This window comes from Chiloscyllium plagiosum, unplaced genomic scaffold (assembly GCF_037043375.1).
Source record: "Chiloscyllium plagiosum isolate Xiang-an unplaced genomic scaffold, Cpla_swu_hap1 HiC_scaffold_26, whole genome shotgun sequence".
NCBI lineage: Eukaryota > Metazoa > Chordata > Chondrichthyes > Orectolobiformes > Hemiscylliidae > Chiloscyllium > Chiloscyllium plagiosum.
The window spans coordinates 29,338,353-29,364,542 of NW_028270164.1; the positions used below are offsets into that span (position 1 = coordinate 29,338,353).

Sequence of the window (26,190 nt, forward strand, 5' to 3'; positions counted from 1 at the left end):
TTCGGAATAGCTTTTCTGTTTCTCTTTATGTAGGTGTAATGCTAATAGCTTCCAAACTCCTGTCTTGCATCTTGCCAACATTAAGGGTATTTAAGTGGGCATTGGAAATGCATATGGATAATAATGTAGTGGTGTAGGTTAGATGGACATCAAATTAATTTCACAGGTTGGTGCAACATCGAGAGCTGAAGGGCCTGTATTGCGCTGTAAAATTCTATGGTCTATCTCCTCTTTGTGTCTAGCTAGCTACACACTTTCCATATCTCAATATCCCTTTGGTACAACTTCCCAGATCAAGGGTTGCCAGGTCACTTGGACTAGTACATCTTATTACCCAAGCGACTCTCAATTGATCCCCTTACAATGAATGCAAACGCTTAAAGATTTTATCAAATGTTTTTAAAACAATTACAGATTCATCACACATTTTAAAGTCTTTGTAAATTGTTGTCGTTGTTTCTTGTCAAAGCTCATCACACAATCTATAATTAGATTCTCAAAGAGGAAATTCAATTTGCAATTTGAATATTGAATGAATCTGGTTTGTTTTCCTCCAGAGTGATAATTTTGTACATATAAGTCATGCCACTGGGGAGGAGCTCAGGATTAAAATCCCTCAAATTGATTCCCATGTTGTATGGTTTATTCCAGGTCAACTGGCTGTGGGTACATGTGAAATAGTTACCTTGGACAGAGATAGTAGTCAACCACGGAGAACAATAGCCAGACAAACTGCACGATGTGCCTGTAGGAGAGGACAGATTGCTGGCACAACGAGAGCCAAGCCAGCCTGTGTGGATGGTAAGTGACGAAGAGGTGGAATGATGGGAAACCATTTGAACATGTATATGGCTTTGGTGTTTGTGAATAAGGTCCAGAATATGGAATAATTTTATTTGCTAATTCAGTAACAATTATGAATCAGTTTTAATTAAAGGCCTTTTGGCCTAAGAAAGCACACACATTCTACAAATAACTAAAGAATACCACCCCTAATTTTTTGCATGAAACTTTTAACCAAAGGATGTCAAATAACTGCCTTATCTCCTTCGGTGCCTTATTTAATAATGACAAGAAAGTATTTGTCACCTGAAATTTAACTTGTTTGGCCCAATTATATAAAACAATCCCCCATATTGAACACGAAGGTAGAATTTCCCATTGCTTAACAATACAAAATAGGCAGTCTCACAGCAGATACCAATATTCAATCCATTAATATTACCAAAACCAAATGTCTGGCTAGAAATAAAGGGTAGCCATTGAAATTTTGCACTACCATGACACATATTTCTAATCTATTTTATGGTACTGAGTTAACAAGTTTCTGTAAATAAGAAAGTAAGAAATCATGTATTAGGTTTATTGCATGAATAAAAGTGATGAATGAATGATTTCTTTATTGTCACTTGTATTTTACAATGAATGATACAGTAAAATACATTCAAAACTCCATTGCGCCAGAGTCCTAAGCACTGGGCTGGCTTATCAAAACCATCTGCATCACTACCCCTCCTCCACTGCCTCGCTGCTCCACTGCCAGACCCGCCAATGTAGGAAACAAAAACTGAAAGACCTACGGATACTGGAAATCAGAACCAAAAACAGAAATTGCTAGAAAAGGTCAGCAGGTCTGGCAGCATTTGTGGAGAGAAATGAGTCCAGTGACCCTTCCTTAAAACTGATGGTAGCGAGGAAATAGTTGGTTTTTGAGTCGAGTATAATGCGGGGAGGGATAAGGAATAAATGATAGATGGAGATAAAGCCCAAAGAGAGAGAAGAACACTTGGACAGACAAAGGAGTGGATAATGATCAGCCTGGGAGAATGAATAGCTAGTAATGGGGACAATTAGTGGCTAACGATGATGAGTAATAGCAGACCATGTGATAGTGTGTGAGGATAGGGAAATGACAAAAGAGAAGGTACTTGAAGCCATAAAATTGTTGAACTCAGTATTGTGTCCAGAAGGCTGTTTAGAGTTACCAAGTGGAAAATGATGATGGGTCCTACGCTGTATCCACACTTGCTCTGCAACCAAGAGTCCCTGGCTTCACTGCCAGACCAGGCCACTGCCACTGTCTTGCCAAGAGTCCCTCTCCAGCCACCCTCTCCTACGATATTGCCTTGCCAGTCACCATAATCCTGCCAGACCAAAGGGCTACTTTCCCATGAGAGAGAAACAACTGTGGTTTGACCTGAGGGTCACCATGCCTCAGTCAAAGGGAGAGGTTGAGGAAAGTCGTTCATGGTCACCTCAGCTGGTGCAGGAATTAAACCATGCTTTTGGTATAATGCAGAATTACAAACCAGGGGTCCATTCAACTGAGCTAACTGCCCCCATTGCAAGGATATGTTGATTGTAACATAATTAAACATCTCAACATCAATGTTAAAGAGTACACAAGAAATTTTTGAGAAGATTTCTAGCTCAGGTTGAGGTTCAGGTTTTTAGTCTCTGTATTACTGCTTCTACTAAGAAGCCTGATATTGGTGAACCCATGGGTGTTTTGTTGATTTGTTTGTAGGTCTTGTCAATGAAGGTGAAGTGGGTTGTGAGGCACAGGTGTACTTGTTTGGGGATGTTGTCCTTGCTGATGACGTTGGTACTGTCTGGTGTTTGTGTCCACAACCACAACCTAGTACACAAGAAACGTAATAGATGCTAATTGTAATTCTGAGATATGGATTTGCTGTGATATTTAGCACTTCACAGCTACTGTGAAACTCTTTCTTTATTTTCATGTTCAATACATTATAATGTTAGATCCTTCACTGTTGCTGCCTGGTTGACAGAGGTTGAGAGTTACGCAATGCTATTGTGAAAGTGCACTACGGTTTAGCTGTATTATTCTCACAGTCAAAACTTTAGTAAAAACTGAAGTTTGTTTCTGTCAGTTAAGTACACACACTGCTTTGTATGAGGTACAGTTTTCACATTCATGTTTACATTAATCTGTTTCACCCATTACTTCCAATGACTCCACTCCCTGATAACGAATGGTAAAATAATAACTAAATATAGTGGACACAAATGAGTTAACAACTATTCCTTGTGTCGTGTGATTAGTTTAAAAAAATTGTTCTGTCTGCCTGTAATAGCTCCCTCCCATGCACCTCTCACTGTACTTCGGGTGCCTCTCTCCCCACCTCCAGCTCCTGAACCTATTTTCCTGATTCAAGGTACCTGTGCATTTTTCTTTATTCCAGTTTCCCAGGTGATTGCAATGGCTACGGCTTCATGAGCATCTGTCACAATTCCTGCTTCCAAGTTGTCTCAAATCTCTAGCTTGATGAATGCTGGGAAACATCTCCCCAGTTCCATTTTGGGAAGATAGAAGGTGGTCCCAAGAGGAATTTCACAGAAGCTAATGTTGGATCAGTAACCTGACACTACCCCTTCACTATGTGATCATGCCTGAGCTGGGTTATCACCTGTAAGAGCTCCTAAAGCAGGACACAGCTTTGACAGATGTACCATGTTTCCAAGCCAGCAAGCCTCTTAACTGGGTGCCTCTGGAAAGTCTTCCCAGAAAGCTGAGAGGTTGGGACCCAGAAATAGTCCTAGTCCTCTATTATTAAAGTGCATAATGTATATAATATTGTTTATAATTCCAGTTCCTTGTGTGTATTTATCGAATCACATTCTCTTTGTACTTAGGCCTCAAGTCTTCCTTCATGCCAGCTCCTCATCCCTCAACTTCCCAATTATTTCAACAATCTACCTATCTCCTCCATACATACATTGTTATCTAGCTCCACAACTCTCTGGGATGAGAATTCTAGATATAACAACCCACCAGGAGAAGACATTCCTTTCCATCTCATTTTTGAACATCCACGTATTCTTTGACTATGTCTTCTAAGTTGAGACTTGCACTTGTGGAAACATCTTCTCAACATCTACTCTGTGAAGCTCCACAGAATCTTTGTTTCAATAAGATCACCTGTCATTCTTCAATACCATAATGAATGAAAGCATAATGTTTTTAGCTATTCTTGACATGTTAACCCTTTCATTTTCCAGTTCAGCCTTTAGGGCAGCACGGTGGCTCAGTTGTAATCACTGCTGCCTCAGAGTCCCAGGGAACCAGGTTTGATTCCACCCTTTGAGGCTTATGTGGAGTTTGCACAATCTCCAAATGTCTCTCTGGAGTGCTCTGGTTTCCTTCTGCAGTCCAAAGATGTTTGCTTTAGTTGGATTGGCCACTTTACTAGCCCATAGTGTCCAGGGATGTGATAGGTTAGGTAGATGAGCCATGAAAGGTGCAGGATTACAGGAGTGGTGGGTCTGGCTGGAATGCTCTTCAAAGGATTGGTGTAGTCTCGATTTGCTGAATGGCCTGCTTCCACAGTGCAGAGATTCCATAATGAATCTGTTTTGGACTGCTTTCAATGACAGTTTGTCCTTTCTTATCTCTGAAGATTGAAACTGGCACAGTACTCCAGGTGTGGCCTCACCAGTACTCTGTACAGATGTATCAAGTCTTTCCTATTTTTACGCTCCAATCCCCTAGCAATAGTGGCTACAATTCCATTTGCTGCCATAATTACTTGCCACACCTAGACGCTAACCTTTTTTGGTTTCCTGACTAGAATACTCAGACCCCTCTGCTTTGTATTTTTGTTAAATTTTGAAATCTCTTTCAAGTTAAATAACAATTGGCTTTTTGATTCTTCCTACCAATGTAGTTCTTCACACATTCCTACATGAAGATCTATCTAAAAGGCTTTACTCACTCACCTAATCTATCCATGTCTCCTACAGATTCATTCTGTCCTCATAGTGACATGTCCTGTCGCCTATCTTTGTACCATGAGCAATTTTGGATACTGTATATTTTGCTGCCTGCTCCAAGTATTAATTCATGTACCAAACAATTGAGGTCCTGAACGGATCCTTGTGGCACTCCACTACTTAGAATCATAGAACATAGAACATAGAAGAATACAGCGCAGTACAGGCCCTTTGGCCCTCGATGTTGCGCCGATCCAAGCCCACCTAACCTACACTAGCCCACTATCCTCCATATGCCTATCCAATGCCCGCTTAAATGCCCATAAAGAGGGAGAGTCCACCACTGCTATTGGCAGGGCATTCCATGAACTCACGACTCGCTGAGTAAAGAACCTACCCCTAACATCTGTCCTATACCTACCACCCCTTAATTTAAAGCTATGCCCCCTCGTAATAGCTGACTCCATACATGGAAAAAGGTTCTCACGGTCAACCCTATCTAAACCCCGAATCATCTTGTACACCTCTATCAAGTCACCCCTAAACCTTCTTTTCTCCAATGAAAACAACCCCAAGTGCCTCAGCCTTTCCTCATATGATCTTCCTAACATACCAGGCAACATCCTGGTAAACCTCGTCTGCACCCGTTCCAGTGCCTCCACATCCTTCCTATAGTATGGCGACCAAAACTGCACACAATACTCCAGATGCGGCTGCACCAGAGTCTTATACAACTGCAACATGATCTCAGGATTCCGGAACTCAATTCCTCTACCAATAAAAGCCAGTATGCCATATGCCTTCTTCACCGCACTATTTACCTGGGTGGCAACTTTCAAAGATCTGTGTACATGGACACCAAGATCCCTCTGCTCATCCACACTACCAAGTATCCGACCATTAGCCCAGTACCCCATCTTTTTGTTACTCTTATCAAAGTGAATCACCTCACACTTAGCTACATTGAACTCCATTTGCCACCTTTCTGCCCAGTTTTGCAGCTTATCTATATCCCGCTGTAACCTGCCACATCCTTCCTCACTGTGAACAACTCCTCCGACTTTTGTATCATCCGCAAACTTGCTCACCCAACCTTCTAGCCCCTCCTCCAGGTCATTTATAAAAATGACAAACAGCAATGGTCCCAAAACAGATCCTTGCGGAACACCGCTAGTAACGGCACTCCAAGATTAACCTTTACCATCAACTACTACCCTCTGTCTTCTTCCAGCCACCCAATTCCTAATCCAAACCTCCAACTCACCCTCAATGCCATACCTCCGTATTTTTTGAAGTAGCCTACCATGGGGAACCTTATCAAACGCCTTACTAAAATCCATATACACCACATCTACCCCTTTCCTCTCGTCCACCTCCTTAGTCACCTTCTCAAAGAATTCAATAAGGTTTGTGAGGCACGACCTGCCCTTCACAAAACCATGCTGACTATCCTTGTTCACATTATTCCTATCCAGATGTTCATAAATCCTATCCCTTACAATTCTCTCTAAGACTTTGCCCACAACAGAAGTGAGACTCACCGGCCTATAGTTACTAGGGTTATCCCTACTCCCCTTCTTGAACAAGGGAACCACATTTGCTAGCCTCCAGTCTTCTGGCACTACTCCTGTAGACAACAAGGACATAAAAATCAAGGCCAATGGCTCTGCAATCTCCTCCCTTGCTTCCCAGAGAATCCTAGGATAAATGCCATAAGGCCCAGGGGACTTATCTATTTTCACCCTTTCCAGAATTAGAGATGTACAGCATAGAAACAGACCTTTCGGTCCAGTCTGTCCACGGCGACAAGTTATCCGAACCTAATCTAGTCCCATTTGCCAGTACTTGGCCCATATCCCTCTTAAACCCTTCCGATTCATATACTCATCCAGATGCCTTTAAAATGCTGTAATTGTACCAGCTTCCACCATTTCCTCTGGCAGCTCATTCCATACACAAACCATCCTCTGCGTGAAAAAGTTGCCCTTAGGTTCCTTTTATATCTTTCCCCTCTCACTCCAAACCGATATGCTCTCTAGTTCTGGACTCACCAACCCCAGGGAAAAGACATTGTCTGTCTGTTTGTTTATCCTATCCATGCCTCTCATGATTTTATAAACCTCTATAAGGTCACCCCTCAGCTTCTGATGCTCCAGGGAAAACAGCCCCAGCCTGTTCAGCCTCTCCCTGTAGCTTAAATCCTCCATCTGTGGCAACATCCTTGTAAATCTTTTCTGAACCCTTTCAAGTTTCACAACATCCTTCCGATAAGAAGGAGACCAGAAATGAATGCAATATTCCAGAAGTGGCCCAACCAATGCTCTCCACAGCTGCAACATGAGCTCTCAACTTCTGTACTCAATGCTCTGACCAACAAAGGAAAGTATATTAAATGCCTTTTTCATTATCCTACCTAACTGCAATTCTACTTTCAAAGATTTATGAACCTACACTCCAAGGTCTCTTTGTTCAGCAACACTCCCTCAGACCTATTTCTTTCTGACATAAAAAGACCCATTAATTGTGATTGTGCCCTGTATGCATTAAAAATCTTCAAACTTTGGTAATACATTACCCCAATACTGTAAATTCCTGTCATGTGCATTAAGCTTCTTTGTGGCTCCTTATCAAATGCCTTCCGGAAATCCAAATATACCACATCTACCAGTCTCCCTTTATCAACTGTTTCTTATATCCTCAAAGGACTTTAGCAAATTTGTCAAACATGATTTCCTTTTCACAAAACAATTTTTGCCAGTTTTGATTATTTTAAGCTTTTCTAAATATCCTTCTTTTCTTTCCTTAATAATTAATATTGGAATCTAGCAATTTTCCAATGACAGATGGTAGCTTAACTGGCCTGTAATATCCTGCTTGCTGTCTCTGTGCCTTCTCGAAAGTGTTGAGTTGCATGAGCAATTTTGCAATCTGCCGCAACCCCCTAGAATCCAGTGCATTCTGGAATATTTTGACCAATACTTCCATTATCTTTTCAGGCTTCAATGCAAGCCGTCAGGTCCTGTTGACTAGACTGCCTTCAGTTCCATTAGCTTGTCAAATAATCTATCCTCATGAAAAATACTCTTTTTATGGGATCTTGCCTCCCATTAGCACTTAGCCTCTCAGTTATCTTTGGGATGTTTATTGTGTCCTCCATCTTGGAGATTGATGGAAAATATTGGGATTCAGCATGGCTTTTATTTTTCTCCTTTTGTAATTTTTGGATACTTCCTTCCATCCTGGTTTTTGGGTGTTTGCTTGTATCCCCTCCTTACTGACCAAGGAAACATGTGGATTTCCTCAATGTCTCACAGTTGTCATTCAGTCTAAAGCCTGCTGTGTGTAAATGTGTCATGGCACTATGTAATCTCCTGTCATGGAGCTGGGTATTTACAGCATTTTTAGGGTAATGTCCATGTGGCACATGATGCCACCTAGTGGCTGTAAAATGTTGGACTTAATGAGTTAGAAAGCCTCAATCACAGAAGTGATACCAAAGGATAATCTGTTGAAACTGTATCGACTGAAACTGGTATTAACAATGTCATAGAGTCATAGAGATGTACAGCATGGAACAGACCCTTCGGTCCAACCCATCCATGCCGACAAGATAGCCCAACCCAATCTAGCCCCATCTGCCAGCACCCGGCCCATATCCCTCCAAATCCTTCCTATTCATATACCCATCCAAATGCCTCTTAAATGTTGCAATTGTACCAGTCTCCACCACTTCCTCTGGCAACTCATTCCATACATGTCCCACACTCTGCTAATATTTGCTTTCCCAAAATGCAGCCCCTTGCATTTATCTGAATTAAACTCCATCTGCCACTTCTCAACCCATTAGCCCATCTGATCAAGATCCTGTTGTAATCTGAGGTAACCTTCTTTGCTGTCCACCACGCCTCTAATTTTGGTATCATCTGCAATCTTACTAACCATATCTCTTATGCTCGCATCCAAATCATTTATATAAATGACAAAAAGTAGAGGACCCAGCACCGATCGTTGTGGCACTCCACTGGTCACAGGCCTCCAGTCTGAAAAACAACCCTCCACCACCACCCTCTCTTCTACCTTTGAGCCAGTTTTGTATCCAAGTGGCTAGTTCTCCCTGTATTCCGTGAGATCTAACCTTGCTAATCAGTCTCCCATGGGGAACGCTGTTGAACGTCTTACTGAAGTCCATATAGATCATATCTACCACTCTGCCCTCATCAGTCCTCTTTGTTACTCACCCAGAGGGACTAGTCAAAATCCACTGTCAGCACCCAGCTTCGTAAATTTTCTTCAGGTGTAAAGATCAAGTGAAATGTTCATCATCTATAAACACAAAATGGATTATTATAGCATTTACTTTTTTTAATTGGGCGTGATTTATACAAATTTGGATCGAGCACTTGAGCTTGGGAATTGTGACCATACCTGAGCATCATTCTGTCGGTTCGGGCACTGGAGAGATAACAGCGATGTTGACCAGGTCTTCTACTTTCATTTTCTGTTAGAGGGTGGGGACTTTTCTCGGTGTAAAGAGCTATGTTGGTTTAGCGTCAGGTTTCACAATGATTTTATAAAGACCTTCAAGCATTTCAGTCCATTAAACCATTTGTGATATTAGTGCTGAAAGACAATGTTCTCAGTGAGAGTGCGTTCCTCTACTCTGCACGGGAGATTGAGGACAAAGCATGCTTTCTCACTCAATAGGAAGGATTGGTAGTTACTGATGTAGTAAGCTTTCTCATCAAATGTGAGATATTACACATCATACTGACATTCAAATATCATTTTAACTGTAGGAGCAATCCCTCCAGCTATGCACAGTTTCAATCTGGTGGTAAAATTTTCATCTCCAATAACATAGGTATCATGCAAGAAAACCATGACATTGGCATCAGTATCTGACTCAAATTTGTTTAACTATTTATGTGGATGACATCTATCAGATCTATGAGGTAAAAACAATGACTGCAGATGCTGGAAACCAGATTCTGGATCAGTGGTGCTGGAAGAGCACAGCAATTCAGGCAGCATCCGACGAGCAGCAAAATCGACGTTTCGGGCAAAAGCCCTTCATATCATATCTATATCAAGTGATTGTTTACTTTCTCCTGTGGGATTATAATAAATGTTTCTCCTCGGAGGCTAATCTTCATGAAAAGAAGCTTATTCCACTGCAGTATTGATCTCTTCTTCAAGATTCAGCTTCAAGGCATGAATGTGCATGTTAGGTCAGGAACCTTTTGATTTGCTGCTTGGTATGTTCTTCAAACAGTAGCACAGCTCTGAGAAGTGACCTCTTTTCCTATGATAATTACATTATTGGCAGAAGGCTAGGCAGTTTTAGTTTTGCTGACCTGGAGTTTTGGGACTAAACCTGTGATGAGATGTTAGAGCATCAGATTGCTTAGGATTTCATGTTGCTATTGTCACATGTGGTAAATTGTTCAGATGAGAAGTTTTGTCTTCGTGGGTCATATGGTTTATTCTGCTGTAGTTAGTTGATGCACTCTCAAATGTTTTACAATAATTTTAATCTTTTTCCTTGTAAATGTCTAGAAAACTGTTCTAGAAACATGTATCTGTTGTTATTTGGACTGTTTGTTCGAGAGCTAGATCTTCTTTGAAGGAATTCAGTAATTGACTTTATGTAGGAGACCAGCAGGAATTCTGCTCCAACTTAAATTTCCATAGTTCCATTGTTCAGATCGCACCAAAGATCATTAATAGAGCTATCTATATACTCGTCTGGAAGTTGATATCTGCTATTGAAGTGTAATTTTACCAGTGTCTTTCTTGTTCTTGAAGTGAAAGATTGATCAAAAGCTGTTAGGAGTTTGTCAAATTTAATTTGTCTCATACCGATTTGTTGTGTGTGCACCACATGATTTGATGTTGTTTTAATGTCGCAGAGAAGTGAGCAAACCTGTTCTGTATCTTATTTTGTGCCCAATGCCGAAGCTGTTAGAACATTTAGGAATTGTGCTTTCCACACTGGTCAATATATGAAATGGATCCAATATCATAAATTTTTTGGTGGAAAGATTAGTGGTGTAGATGAGTTTTTTGTTGCATTGTTTGATTCTTGTTGGGACTTGAAGTTATTAATTATCTTGATTTACATAATGATTGTTAGGAGTTTGATCACCTTATACAACACTAATTTTGCTTTGTGGCAGTCAATGCTAATTACTGTTGTTGAATCCTTATTGTTGTAAGCAGTGTTATTTTAGTACTAAACCTAAGTTGTTAAAGTTTCTGCTGTTTTAAATGCTGTTTTCAATAGAAAGTTTTGTTTTTCTTTATTGATCTGGTGTCTTCATATGGTTGAAGCAATTGCCAAAGAACTCTGGATAGAACTTTCTCAAAGTTGCTTCACTTAATAAAATTCAATGATTTTTGACTGTGTACATGCATATATTCTATAGTGCCATGTACCTGGAGAACGACAGCAATATTGGCAAAGCTTACTACCTGGGTTGCAGCACGGACCTTCTCTCAGTGAAATAGGAGGAAGCACTGTGGTCTGGTCTGGTACAATTCATGTTGGTTAACAGCTTTGATATGTTTGTAAATTGAAGATTGAGAGATCACACAGATCCCAGTGGATCGTAAGACCATACGATATATAAGTTGAATTAAGTCATGTGGCCCATTGAGTCTGCTCTGCCAGTCGATTGTGTTCCACAACCCTGTTCTCTTGCCTTCTCCCAATAGCCTTTGATGCCCTTACTATGCATCTCAGTCTGAAAGACAATCAGTGACTTGGAATCTGCAACCTTATGCAGCAATGGGTTCATAGATACACCCTCTGGCTGAAGAAATCCCTCTTCATTTCAGTTCTAAAGGTTTGTCCCTTCACTCTTAGGCTGTGACCTCCACTCCTAGTCTCTCCTGCTATTGGAAGCATCTTCTTCACATCCACTCTATTTAGACCTCTCAGTGTTCTGTAAGTTTCAATCAGATCCCCCTCATCCTTTAAAATTCCATTGAGTACAGGTCCAGAGTCGTCTTCGTCTCCTCAGATGACAAGCCCTTCATCCCCAGGATCATTCATGTAAAATTTCCACTGGACTCCTCCCAGGCTAGCACATCTTTCCTTAGAGACAGAGCCAAAAATTGCTCCCAGTATTCCAAATGTGGTCTGACCAGAGCCTTATACCACCTCTGTAGTACATCTCTGCTCTTGTATTCAAGCTGTCTTGAAATGAATGTTAACTTTTCATTTGCGTTTGTAACTACCAACTCAACCTGTATGTTAACCTTAAGAGAATTCTGATCTAGGGCTCAAATTCCCTCTGTGCTTCAGATTTCCGAAGTCTTTCCCCATTGTAAAATAATTTGGCCTGCTGGACCAACTTCCCTCATTCCTGAAGAAGGGCTAATGCCCGAAACGTCGATTCTCCTGTTCCCTAGATGCTGCCTGACCTGCTGCGCTTTTCCAACTCCGCCCCCACCCCAGTCTGACCTATCACCCTCACCTTGACCTCTTTCCACCTATCACATTTCCGACGCCCCTCCCCCAAGTCCCTCCTCCCTATCTTTTATCTTGGCCTGCTGGACCAACTTCCCTCATTCCTGAAGAAGGGCTAATGCCCGAAACATCGATTCTTCTGTTCCCTAGATGCTGCCTGACCTGCTGCGCTTTTCCAAAATCTTCCGCAACTACACTGGCCCCACCCCCCACCTTTTCCTCCGCTACATCGATGACTGTATCGGCGCCGCCTCGTGCTCCCACGAGGAGGTTGAACAGTTCATCCACTTCACCAACACCTTCCACCCCGACCTCAAATTCACCTGGACAGTCTCAGATTCCTCCCTCCTCTTCCTCGACCTTTCTATTTCTATCTCAGGCGACCGAATCAACACGGACATCTACTACAAACCAACTGACTCCCACAGCTACCTGGACTACACCTCCTCCCATCCTGCCCCTTGTAAAAACGCCATCACATTCTCCCAATTCCTTCGACTCCGCCGCATCTGCTCCCAGGAGGACCAGTTCCAAAAACGCACATCCCAGATGGCCTCCTTCTTCAAGGACCGCAATTTCCCCCCCGACGTGGTCGACGATGCGCTCCACCGCATCTCTTCCACTTCCCGATCCTCCGCCCTTGAACCCCGCCCCTCCAACTGCCACCAGGACAGAACCCCACTGGTCCTCACCTACCACCCCACTAACCTCCATGTACAGCGCATCATCCGCCGCCATTTCCGCCACCTCCAAACGGACCCCATCACCAAGGATATATTTCCCTCCCCTCCCCTATCAGCATTCCGTAAAGACCACTCCCTCCGTGACTCCCTCGTCAGATCCACACCCCCCACCAACCCAACCTCCACTCCCGGCACCTTCCCCTGCAACCGCAGGAGGTGCAAGACTTGCGCCCACACCTTCCCCCTCACCTCCCTCCAAGGCCCCAAAGGAAACTTCCATATCCGCCACAGATTCACCTGTACCTCCACACATATCATCTATTGCATCCTTTGCACCCGATGTGGCCTCCTCTATATTGGGGAGACAGGCCGCCTATTTGCGGAGCGTTTCAGAGAACACCTCTGGGACACCCGGACCAACCAACCCAACCACCCTGTAGCTCAACATTTCAATTCCCCCTCCCACTCCACCAAGGATATGCAGGTCTTTGGACTCCTCCATCGTCAGACCACAGCGAAACGACGGTTGGAGGAAGAACGCCTCATCTTCCGGCTAGGAACCCTCCAACCACAAGGGATGAACTCGGATTTCACCAGTTTCCTCATTTCCCCTCCCCCCAGCCTGTCTCAGTCAAATCCATCAAATTCAGCACCGCCTTCCTAACCTGCAATCTTCTTCCCGACCTCTCCGCCCCCACCCCAGTCTGACCTATCACCCTCACCTTGACCTCTTTCCACCTATCACATTTCCGACGCCCCTCCCCCAAGTCCCTCCTCCCCATCTTTTATCTTGGCCTGCTGGACCAACTTCCCTCATTCCTGAAGAAGGGCTAATGCCCGAAACGTCGATTCTCCTGTTCCCTAGATGCTGCCTGACCTGCTGCGCTTTTCCAGCAACACATTTCCATCCCATTGTAAAATAGTCTGTCTCTGTTCTTTTCACCAAAATGTGTAATCTCATACTTTGCCACATTGTACTCCATCTGCCGCTTTTTTGATCACTCTCCTCACCTATCCAAGTCTTTCTGCAGCCTCCCCACTTCCTCAACACTACCTTTCCCTCCACCTATCTATGTGTCATCTGCAAACTGAGAAATGCCCTCTGTTCCTTCATCCAGATCTTAACATATAATATGAATAGTTGTGGTCCCAACACTGATCCTTGTAGAACTCCACTAGTCGTAGACTGCTATCCTGAAACTGACCCCTTTATCCCCATTTCTGTGTCTGTCAGTCAGTAAATTCTCCATCCATGCCAGCACCTTGCCCCTAACACCAAGGGCTGTTAGCTTATTTAGCAGCTTCCTGTGCAGCACCTTATCAATGACCTTCTGGAAATCCAAATAGGTTACATCCATTATGTTTCCTTTATCTATCATTACCTCCTTAAAGAATTCCAACAGATTTGTCAGGCATGAGCTCCCCATGATGAAATAATTCTGATCAGTCCTACTTTACCATGCACTCCTACGTATATGATAATCTCACCCTTAATACCAGACTCTAAAGCATCTTACCGACAACTGAAGTCAGGCTAACCGGCCTATAATTTTCCATCTTCTGCCTTCCTCCCTCCTTCAACATGAATGTTATATTAGCCATTTTCCAGTCCAGTGGGACCCTCCCTGACTTCACTGATTCCTGAAAGATCATCACCAATGCTTCCACAATCTCCTCAGCTAGCTCCTTCAGAACTCTGAGGTGTAGTCCAGGTGATTTATCCACCTTCAGACCTTTCAGCTTCCCAGAACCTTTTCCTTACGGATCCTTGGAAACAGTCAGTTACAAAACGAATTAGTGCAGCTGTCACTTCGACAGTCATTGGAATGGGATGGCTACCCACACTTTTCAGCTCATAAATCCTGCTCCAGTAGTTGACACCATTCTGTGACAGTGTCCTGGAACAGCCTCAGTTTGAGGCAACAATGTGTCTTGCTCATCTGGAAGAAACAGCATTGTGGATGTCAGATGCTGAGCCTCCTGTACACCCTGAGGGGCCTTCTTCACTTGGCAGTTGATTGGCAGCCACTGGAAGTTGCTGCTGGTCCTGGGTTTTCTGATGCATTTCTTCTTCCGTTATTTCTCTGCGTGTTTGTTGCATCACAACCACAGCATCAATAATCCCTACCGTGACCGGATCTATTGGTTATGCTTCTAATGAACTTGAATGGGGGAATATCGGCCTGAGTAACGTGAGCAGTCAGCATTCGCAGCAAACACCAATGACACCAAAATCTTGAAAGGGTTCAGAAAAGACTTACAAAGATGTTGCCAGGATTAGAGGATTTGAGCTATAGGGAGAGGCTGAACAGGCTGGGGCTGTTTTCCGTGGAGCGTCGGAGCCTGAGGGGTGGCCTTATAGAGGTTTGCAAAATCATGAAGGGCATCAATAGGATAAATAGACAAAGTATTTTCCCTAGGGTGGGGGAATCCAGAACCGGAGGGCATAAGTTTAGGGTGAGAGGGGAAAGATATAAAAGGGACCTAAGGGGCAACTCTTCACACAGAGGATGGTACATGTATGGAATGAGCTGCCAGAGGAAGTGGTGGAGGCTAGTAAAATTGCAACATTTAAAAGTCATTTGAATGGGTATATGAATAGGAAGGTTTTGGAGGGATATGAGCCGGGTGCTGGCAGGTGGGACTAGATTGGGTTGGACCGAAGATTCTGCTTCCATGCTGCATATCTCTATGACTCTATGACACCTTAACATAATCCTAGATAGAGTGGGATATGGAGGATTCCAACAAAGGCCATGGTACATGAAACTTTGACATGGTGGATCTTTTATTCTGATGTATGCAACACAAACCATGCGGCAGTAAAACTGTGTCAGTTTCTAAATGCAGTAAGATTACTAAATACCTAGTTCCACCATTCTTGTCACTCAAAAAAGGCAATACTTTATAAAAGAGCATATTGTCAAGTACTTATAATTCAAAGTGAGAGGAAAGTACCCCAATGCCCTTTTGCAACCTGTGAGATTATCATTGTGCACTATGGCCCACACGTGGAAATTTCAAGGTCACCTGTGATAGTTTTTGCTTCCTATAGATGATTGTGAATAATTTGTGATGCCAGGGCAAAATTTGCTTCTGGCCAGGATTTGTATTCCAGATACTTGGTCATCACTGGTATTCACATGGAGAACTCGTAAAATTACAAATATCTTAAACTTGTACTGTATAAGTGCCTAATTAATGTAATTGAAAAGGCTCACATTGGTCATAAATGGAACCCATGTCCTCAAACAGGAGGGAAAAAATGCACTCACTCCTCCTCCTCCCCAGGTGTGATAGCAGCCATTTTTCATTTCCCTTGTGCATTTGTGATTCTGATAATAAATGAAGATATAACAGATCACACTTCACAGAGTAAATCAGTGCCAACCTGATAATCCAGGTGACACTCTTACCTCTCTCCAACCAGAACCTTTATGTTCCTTTCTTCCTGGAGTTGAGTTGCCTTGAAATTCCCACTCAACCCTTTCATGTACATTTTCAGCTCCTCCCACTGAGCCCCAGTCCAACAGCTTAGCCTTGCCAACCATCATGATACACTGATACCATCCCCCTCCTAATGCCAGGGTCCTGGTGACTGTCACTGAATCCCACAGTAACTCGTATCCTCCAAAGCACCATCATTTCCCATCTTTGTATGCTGATTTACTCTGTACTCCCATCACAATTATGTTCTCCCCTGCATCCCAGCATGATTCTGCCAATCCCCACAATTAACTTCGCCAATTTGTCCACCCCTTAACTGATCACTACTGACAATACCAATAAGCTGCCTGGCTTTGTGCCTGCATTAAAAGGCAAGGCAAGTCGGTACTGTCAGGCTGTATGTTTAAATGAGATAGCAACGCTCAAAAATGCAAGGTGAGGAGGCAACGATACAGGGAGCACAAAGCCGAGTGAGCACTAGAGTCATAGAGATATACAGCACAGAAACAGACCCTTCGGTCCAACTCATCCATGCCGACCAGATACCCCAACCCGATCTAGTTCCATTTGCCAGCACTTGGCCCATATCCCTCTAAAACCTTCCTTTTCCTATACTCATCTAGATGCCTTTTAAATGTTGCAATTGTACCAGCCTCCACCACTTCCTCTGGCAGCTCATTCCATAAAGGCACCACTCTCTGCGTGGAAACATTTGCCCCTTAGGTTCATTTTATACCTTTCCCCTCCAACCCTGAACTTATGCCCGCTAGTTCTTGACTCATGGCCCCTTTTTGCCCTCCTTATTTCCCTCAAGTATACTTCTACTGCCTTTATACTCTTCTAAGAATTCTCTCAGTCTCTCCTGTCTGTACCTGATATATACTTCCTTCTTTTTCTTAAACAAACCCTCAATTTCTCTAGTCATCCAGCATTCCCTACACCTCCCAGCCTTTCCTTTCACCCTAACAGGAATATACTTTCTCTGGACTCCCATTATTTCATTTCTGAAGGCTTCTCATTTTCCAGCCGTTCCTTTACCTCCAATTTAGAATCTCAACTTTTAGATCTGGTCTATCCTTTTCCATCACTATGTTAAAACTAATAGAATTATGGTCGCTGGCCCCAAAGTGCTCCCCCACTGACACCTCAATCATCTGCTCTGCCTTATTTTCCAAGAGTAGGTCAAGTTTTGCACCTTCTCTAGTACATCCACATATTGACTCAGAAAATTTTCTTGTACACACTTGACAAATTCTGCTCCATTTAAACCCTTAACACTATGGCAGTCACAGTCTATGTTTGGAAAGTTAAAATCCCCTACCATAATTCCCCTATTATTCTTACAGATAACTGAAATCTCATTACAAATTTGTTTCTCAACTTCCTGCTGACTATTAGGGGTTTATAATATAATCCCAATGAGGTGACCATCCCTTTTTTATTTCTCAGTTCCACCCAAATAACTTCCCGGGATGTATTTCCGGGAGTATCCTCCTCTCAGTACAGCTGTAATGCTATCCCTTATTAAAAACACCACTAACCCTCCTCTCTTGCCTCTCTTTCTATCCTTCCTATAGCATTTATATCCTGGAACTTTAAGCTGCCAGTCCTGCCCATCCCTGAGCCATGTTTCTGTAATTGTGATGATTTCCCAGTCCCATGTTCCTAACCACGCCTTGAGTTAATCTGCCTTCTCTGTTCGGCCTTTTGCATTGAAATAAATGCAGTTTAATTTTTCAGTCCTACTTTGATCTCTGCTTTGTCCCTGCCTGCCCTGACTGTTTGACTTGCTTCTTTTCTCAACTGTACCAGTCTCAGATTGATCTCTTTCCTCACTATCTCCCTGGGTCCCAACCCCCGGCTTACTAGTTTAAATCCTCCTGAGCAGCTCTAGCAAATCTCCCTGTCAGTACATTAGTCCTCTTCCAATTCAGGTACAATCCGTCCTTCTTGTACATGTCACTTTTACTCCAGAAGAGATTCCAATGATCCAAAAATGTGAATTCTTCTCCCATGCACCAGCTCCTCAGCCACGCACTCTATCCTCCTATTCCTGCCCTCATTAGCTCATAGCACTGGGAGTAATCCAGATATTACTACACCCAAGGACCTCCTTTTTAAAATTCCTGCCTAACTTTCTATATTATCCCTTAAGAATCTCATCTTTTTCCCTTCCTGTGTTGTTGGTTCCAATGTGTACAATATCCTCCTGCTGGCCCCCCTCCCCTTTGAGAATATTCTGAGACATCCTTGATCCACAGAGGCAAAACACCACTCTCATTTTTCGCTGCTGGCTGCTCAAACATCTCACTGTGCCTCTGACGAGAGAGTCCCCTACCACAAGAGCAAGCTCGGAGATTCAACTCGTTATGATGCAGGCTATGGGTGCCTGTCCCTTGTGCACAATGTGGTCTATCAGCAGCATTTCTCTCAAAAGTGTCAGTGTGCTCAAAAATGCAACATCAAAGTAGTGAATTGAGTTCTGTGTTGGAGATGTCCTATGGAGAGGCTGGTGTATATCCAATGCCAAAATCCATGCATGAAGGATGCAAGTGATTGCTGCCCATGGAACAAGCCCAGAGATATTGGGGAATACTCGGCAAGATAGAGACCCAGGGGAGCAAGTGATGAGCCACCAGGCACCTGTTCTGATTGTCATGTTGAGAATTGTCATCAACTAGTTTCTCACACTGCCTGATAAAACAGATTACCGCATTTTACTGAAGCAAAAATAATATAAGATGTTTTCACACACAAATATGTAGCACTGCATACTAGTGAGATTCTTGTCTCTTTTGGGTGGAAAGTCCATTTTTTATTGAAGTAGAAAGTCTCCTTTTATTTTGATTTTAATCTCATCATAGTTTCCCGACTGACTCACTATTGTTGTTGAGAGGCTGTGAAGATTCTGCACAATGTTTTTCTTTAATTCTACATTCTGTTCATCAGTCTCTCAGATTTTGAATACTATGTGGAAATGTAGGTTTGTATTTGTTAGCGACAGGACCAGTCTGATCGCTGACAACCCCAGTCAGCTCTCTGTGCAAAGATTCCAACTCAAACTTGAGGTTGGTGTTCAATTACCATAAATTCATTTGGAATAACATTGCCACAAATTAAGTACTTCTGTCCCATTTTGGCTTGTTTCTAATCATATCTATAGGAGATACATAATAATATTTGAGAATATTGTGTTGAAAGAGCGATGGATTCCTATAACTCCTTTTCCAAGATTTTCCAGCTACTGATTCATTGCTTCAATGCTGCCTCTTCTTTCTCTTGTCTTGATCTGAGAAAGGAAGTGATCACATTCAGGCAGTGCTACCCCCTTACCCCAAAATTAAGGGAAACCCTGCTGAACTTGTAGTTCTATTTAAATTAGACTTTTTGTTGCTTTTACTATGTAATTTATTTCAAGAAGCACATTGCCCATAAAGTTAATGTACTGAGTAATTCACCCAGGCTGGCAAAATTCCGTTGGCTTGAAAAGAAATAAAATATTAGAAAAGATATGAAACGGTCTTCTGATTCGCTATCACCCATTAATCATCATTGTTGAAAGTCAAAATGATTCCATACGGAATGCATATGTAATCAATTGAACTCAATTTTCTATTTGAGGGCAAGTTTTGTTGAGGGCGCTTAGTCTACCATGGCCTCTGGCAATTTTCTGTCATCAAACCTTCCATCTCAATCTCATGAAGTATGCGACTGACCTCTTGGTGCTTGTCTTGTGGAATTGTGCAGCAGGGAAGGTGGGTGTGCTCATGACTGCCAGGACCTTGTGACCTTCATACCACTGACACCATATTTAAACCCTGCTCCACGTCAATTGAGTTACTGCACGCTAGCAATTGCCCTTCCCACTATGGTTCTGCACTGATATGCTCAAGGAAATGGCCACGAAGGACAATTTAGCTCTTTGGTTTATGGACAGAGACCTGGTGGTGCTGCTGAATGGGCTGGTGGAGAGAGGGCAGTGCTGACCAGCAAAGAAGGCCACAGCACCTGAATCAGACAGCCCGGACTGAGAGAGAAGCCTGGATCAGTCTGGGAGAAGTGTAAGCCACAATAGTGCAAGAAGGAGGCTAATAACTTTGTGGAATTCAGAACATCAAGTGCTACCATCTGACCTCTACTACCTCTCACTCTCAGGGCTACAACTCACTATACTTTTCCCACTGCACACCAATTTCACCATGCCCCGTTGACCAGTATTCTCGCTATAACGTGCCCAATGACTCTTGCCCACCTAATCCTCACAAGCTAGAACCCTTCCTGCCTCTGCAGCACTCACTTATTCACTGAGGATACCTCACCATCTCTCCTGCTTCTGTTACAACACTAATTGCTCTTCCATCCATTGTCAATCTTCTCTTTGTTCCACCTGCATGACAGATGTTTCAAAAGAAACCTGACTGACCTGACTAATCACTAGACCTGTTGGACTTGACTGGGGCCCAATTCCCAGATTACATAGACATAGATCCATGATTCTGGTAGGAACTGACTGGACTGTTACGGTTCAACCCCTTTACTGACTGTGTGTTTCCCCTAACTATGTTTCCCTTTGGGCGGCACGGTGGCACAGTGGTTAGCACTGCTGCCTCATAGCGCCAGAGACCCGGGTTCATTTCCCGCCTCAGGCGACTGACTGTGTGGAGTTTGCACGTTCTCCCCGTGTCTGCGTGGGTTTCCTCCGGGTGCTCCGGTTTCCTCCCACAGTCCAAAGATGTGCAGGTCAGGTGAATTGGCCATGCTAAATTGCCCGTAGTGTTAGGTAAGGGGTAAATGCAGGGTTATGGGTGGGTTGCGCTTCGGCGGGGCGGTGTGGACTTGTTGGGCCGAAGGGTCTGTTTCCACACTGTAAGTAATCTAATCTAATCTAATCTACTGTTCCCCTTTGGCTTTTCGGTCCTGATCATTTAGTTGAAGCACGTGCAGTGTATTTGCTGCATAAACTACTGGCACATGCTCCAGGTGTGACATTGACATAGCATGGTGCTGTAAAACAACACACCTACCTTCATGACTATTGGTGCTTTGAACTGTGACCAGCTGCCTGTTGTCCCCCTGCACAATAAAGTGGTCACAAAGTGAGTGTGCTAAGAAATGAAGCTAAAAGCCACATGATACATTCTGTGTATGTGTGTTGTGTGCTAAGGGCACCATAGAGTCATAGAAGCTGTGGGTGTCCCTGAGCTCCAAAGTGAAGTTGTGAAGGACTGAAATACTGTGTGCACTTGGGAGCAGCCAAGATGACATGTCATAGCTGATGGTTTGTTGATGTAACCTAGCTTGGCTGATGAGAAAGTGAAGCAGAAAGATCTTATAATGAAGACAGAGGCTTGCTGATTAGATTATCTACAGCATGGAAACAGGCCCTTCTGCCTAACCAGTCCGCATCGACCCTCCAAAGAGTAACCCACCCAGACCCATTCACCTAACACTATGGGCAACTTAGCATGGCCAATTCACCTGGCATGCACACCTTTGGATTGTGGGAGGAAACCAGAGCACCCAGACACAGGGAGAACGTGTAAACTCCACACAGACAGTCACCCAAGGCTGGAATTGAACATAGGACCCTGGTGCTGTGAAGCAGCAGTGCTAACTACTGAGCCACCGTGCTGCTGGATAAACTGCTCCATCCAGTATTTCAGGAAGAAGAGGGAAATTGGAAGCTGCATAGAAATGAGGTGAATTGTGTGATTATTGAGATGCAAATGCATGGAAATAAGGTAGTTGCTGCTCATTAGTGCATTGTGAATTTGCTGTTTTAAATCTTATTTCTTCATGTTGAGATTCTGATTTTCTGGTTTTTGCTACATTTTCACACATTTCTGATCATTTATTTTCCAGTTAAGCCTCTATTTAGAATAACTGGAGGGCAGCAAATGCTGGATATGGCTGACAGTAAGATGTATTTGATGGCAAAAATAATGAAGATAGTGTTCTACGATGCTGAAAACTTCAATTACAAATCCAATGGAAACTTTACTTGTTTCTGTATTTGAATATTCAGATTCACACTAACATGACCTTTCCACCCACTTACCTTTGGCAGTCATCATTGCCACTGTTGAACACCAGAAAAACCTGACGGTACTTTGAATTAAATAAAATAATTATCATATTTCTTCTTCAAATTCATACTAAGCAGATGAGTTACATTGCATGAGGAGCTGAATTCAAAGTTCAAGCATACCTGAATTGTCATCTTATTAATAACAATGAGATTCCATTTAATTTACTGATTAGCCTGGAAATATATTATTTTATCATCACACATACTTACTCATTCATATCAAATTCTTCAATCAATTTACCGGTAATATTAACATGTTTATTTTATTCTCTTTTTATTTATTTTAAATAAACTTGTCCATCCATTAAACAGTGAACAATAGAGTTTGGTAGAAACATGATCTGCTGTCATACAATGCTAGTACATGGCACAATTCCAGCCCATTGACTTTAATATGAGGTTATTTTGCTTGCCACCCACATAATGTATTACAGAAAAAATCTGATGCAGCACAAATGTAAGCTCTGACACAAGATGGAATAAAAGTAACATTGTGCTAAAACCTCTTCGTTTTACCACATCAAGAGGAAAATGGAACTGTATTTATGACAAGGCCAAGTCGAATTTTCTATGTATTATCCTAATTTTTGAGCATAAAACAAGTTCAACAATGGCCAATTTAGCAGTGACACAGTCCTTATTCAATCAGTGCAGGCTTTGGTCCCACTACTATGTTTGTAACATCCTATTTTTAAGTATCCAACATAGATGGTTAATCAAAGAAATTTACACATTCAAATGAACTTCTTTTCAACATGGGGCCACTATAATGACACCTCCAACATCTACCCGAGGGCCAGTGCTGACAATGCAGTTCCAAAACTGAAGTTATTTCTGACATGAGCTCTGTGTGGAGATAAGAACATTGTCTGCAGCTGATGATGCAAAGACTGAGGTGGCTTGAGGATCAAATTCTACTGATACTCAGATTCCATAATTTTGATGTGTTTCACTCACTTGGCATTCAAGTGTACAGACCCAAATCCACGTCAATGAAGCTATTTTGTAATGGCATAACAACTTGGTAACTTGGAAATCATGTCTCACAAGCTTGATTGAGTTCTTTGAGGAAGTAACAAAGAGGATTGATGAGGGCAGAGCAGTAGATGTGATCTATATGGATTTCAGTAAGGCGTTCGACAAGGTTCCCCATGGGAGACTGATGAGCAAGGTTAGATCTCACAGAATACAGGGAGAACTAACCATTTGGATACAGAACTGGCTCAAAGGTAGAAGACAGAGGGTGGTGATGGAGGGTTGTTTTTCAGACTGGAGACCTGTGACCAGTGGAGTGCCACAAGAATTGGTGCTGGTCCTCTACGTTTTGTCATTTACACAAATGATTTGGATACGAGCATAAGAGGTACAGTTAGTAAGTTTGCAAATGACATGAAAATTGGACGTGCAGTGAACAGCAAAGAGGGTTGCCTCAGATTACAACAGAATCTTGATCAGATGGGCCAATGAACTGAGGAGTGGCAGATGGAGTTTAATTTAGATAAATGCGAGGTGCTGCATTTTGGGAAAGCAAAACTTAGCACTTAATGGTAAGGTCCTAGGGAGTGTTGCTGAACAAAGAGACCTTGGAGTGCAGGTTCATAGCTCCTTGAAAGTGGAGTCGCAGGTAGATAGGCTAGTGAGGAAGACGTTCGGTATGCTTTCTGTTATTGGTCAGAGTATTGAGTACAGGAGTTGGGAGGTCATGTTGCGGCTGTACAGGATATTGGTTAGGCCACTGTTGGAATATTGTGTGCAATTCTGGTCTCCTTCCTATCGGAAAGATGTTGTGAAACTTGAAAGGGTTCAGAAAAGATTTACAAGGATGTTGCCAGAGTTGGAGGATCTCAGCTACAGGGAGAGGCTGAACAGGCTGGGGCTGTTTTCCCAGTGTCAGAGGTTGAGGGGTGACCTTATAGAGGTTTACAAAATTGTGAGGGGCATGGATAGGGTAAATAGACAAAGTCTTTTCCCTGGGTGGGTGAGTCCAGAACTAGAGGGCATAGGTTTAGGGTGAGAAGGGAAAGATATAAAAGAGACCTAAGGGGCAACTTTTTCACACAGAGGTTGGTACGTGTATGGAATGAGCTGGCAGTGGAAGTGGTGGAGGCTGGTACAATTACAACACTTAAGAGGCATTTGGATGGGTATATGAATAGGAAGGGTTTGGAGGGATATGGGCCGGGTGCTGGCAGGTGGGACGAGATTGGGTTGTTTCCATGCTGTACATCTCTATGACTCTATGACTCTAATAGCAGTGACTAGTGGGATATCACAGGGATCAGTGCTTGAACCCCAGCTATTCAATATGCAATAATTTGGATAAGGAAACAAAATGTAATATTTCCAAATTTGCTGATGACACACAGTTGAGTGGGAAGATGAGCTGTGAGGAGGATGTAGTGATATTCAGTGTGATTTGGACATGCTAAATGAGTAGGCAAATGCATGGTAGATGCAGTATGATTGGATAAGTGTGAGGATTTTGACTTTGGGAGCAAAAAGAAGAATGCAGATTATTATCTGAATAACTATAAATAGAAAGAGGGGAATATACAATGAAACTTGGATGTCCCCATACGCCAGTCACTTAAAATAAGTACACAGGTGCGGCAGGCGGTCAAGAAGATATATGGTGTGATGGTCTTCATTGTGAGAGGATTGGAGTATAAGAGCCTAGTGGCATTATTGCTAGACTATTAATCCACAGAGCCAGGTAATGTTATTGAGTCATAGAGTCATCGAGTCAGACAGCATGGAAACAGACCCTTTCGCCCAAATAGCCCATGCTGATCAGGTTCCCAAACTAAACTAGTTCCACCTGCCTGCATTTGGCCCATATCCCCCCAAGCCTTTTCCATTCCTGTACTTATCCAAATGTCTTTTAGATGTTGTAACTGTACCTGCATCCACCATTTCCTCTGGCAGTCACTTCCACACACAAACCACTGTGTTTAAAACAAAAGCTGTCCCTCATGTTCTTTTTCAATCTTTCTCCTCTCACCTTAAAAATATGCCCCCCTAGTTTTAAACTCCTCGACCTTAGGGAAAATACCTTTGCTATTCACCTCATCTATGCCCTTCATGATTTTATAAACCTCAATAGGGTCATCCCTCCACCTCCTATGCTGCAGTGAAAAAAATCTTAGCCTAAACAGTCTATTTTTATTTTCAAACCCTCCATTCCTGACAACATCATGGTAAATGTTTTCTGAACCCTGTCCAGTTTAATAATACCCTTCCTACAACAGGACAACCAGAACTGCACACAGTACTCCAGAAAAGGTCTCCCCAATATCCTGTACAACCTTCAACATGACATTCCAATTCCTATACTCAAAAAATTGGAGTAATGAAGACAAGTGTGCTAAATGCCTCCTTAATCACCTTGTCTACATGTGATGCAGATTTCAAACAATTATGTACCTGAACCCCTAGATCTCTGTTCTACAACACTAACTGCCCATTAATTGTATAAATCCTGCTGTAATGTTTTTGGTGATGGTGGAATTTGAACTCAATAACAATCGATTTCAACTTCTAACGATGACTCTAAAACTATTCTCAACTGACCGAGTGACAAAAATAGATTCACTCCAAGGAAGAAAACTACTATCATTACATGGTCTGGCCGAGAAATGACTCCTGATCTACAGCAATATAACTGACTCTTAACTGCCCTCTGGGCAATTAGCAATGGGCAATAAATGCTGACCAAAATGACAATGCCCATCATTGAATGAAAGAACAAAAGTGGGTGAAAAGTG

General features: G+C 42.7%; 1 protein-coding gene across 6 annotated transcripts in view; it reads left to right on the top strand.

Annotated features, from left to right (window-relative positions):
• LOC122563199 (chemokine-like protein TAFA-5) overlaps nt 1–26,190 on the top strand; it is a 348,864-nt gene that overhangs the window by 80,094 nt on the left and 242,580 nt on the right. For all 6 annotated transcript variants that reach the window (XR_015750996.1, XR_015750995.1, XR_015750994.1 and 3 more), the window contains exon 2: nt 652–801. Coding sequence is in view for 2 of the 6 variants with exons in the window: in XM_043716744.2 (XP_043572679.1) it covers nt 652–801 (150 nt within the window). In the remaining 4 variants the exon portion in view is untranslated. The remainder of the gene's footprint in view (nt 1–651; nt 802–26,190) is intronic.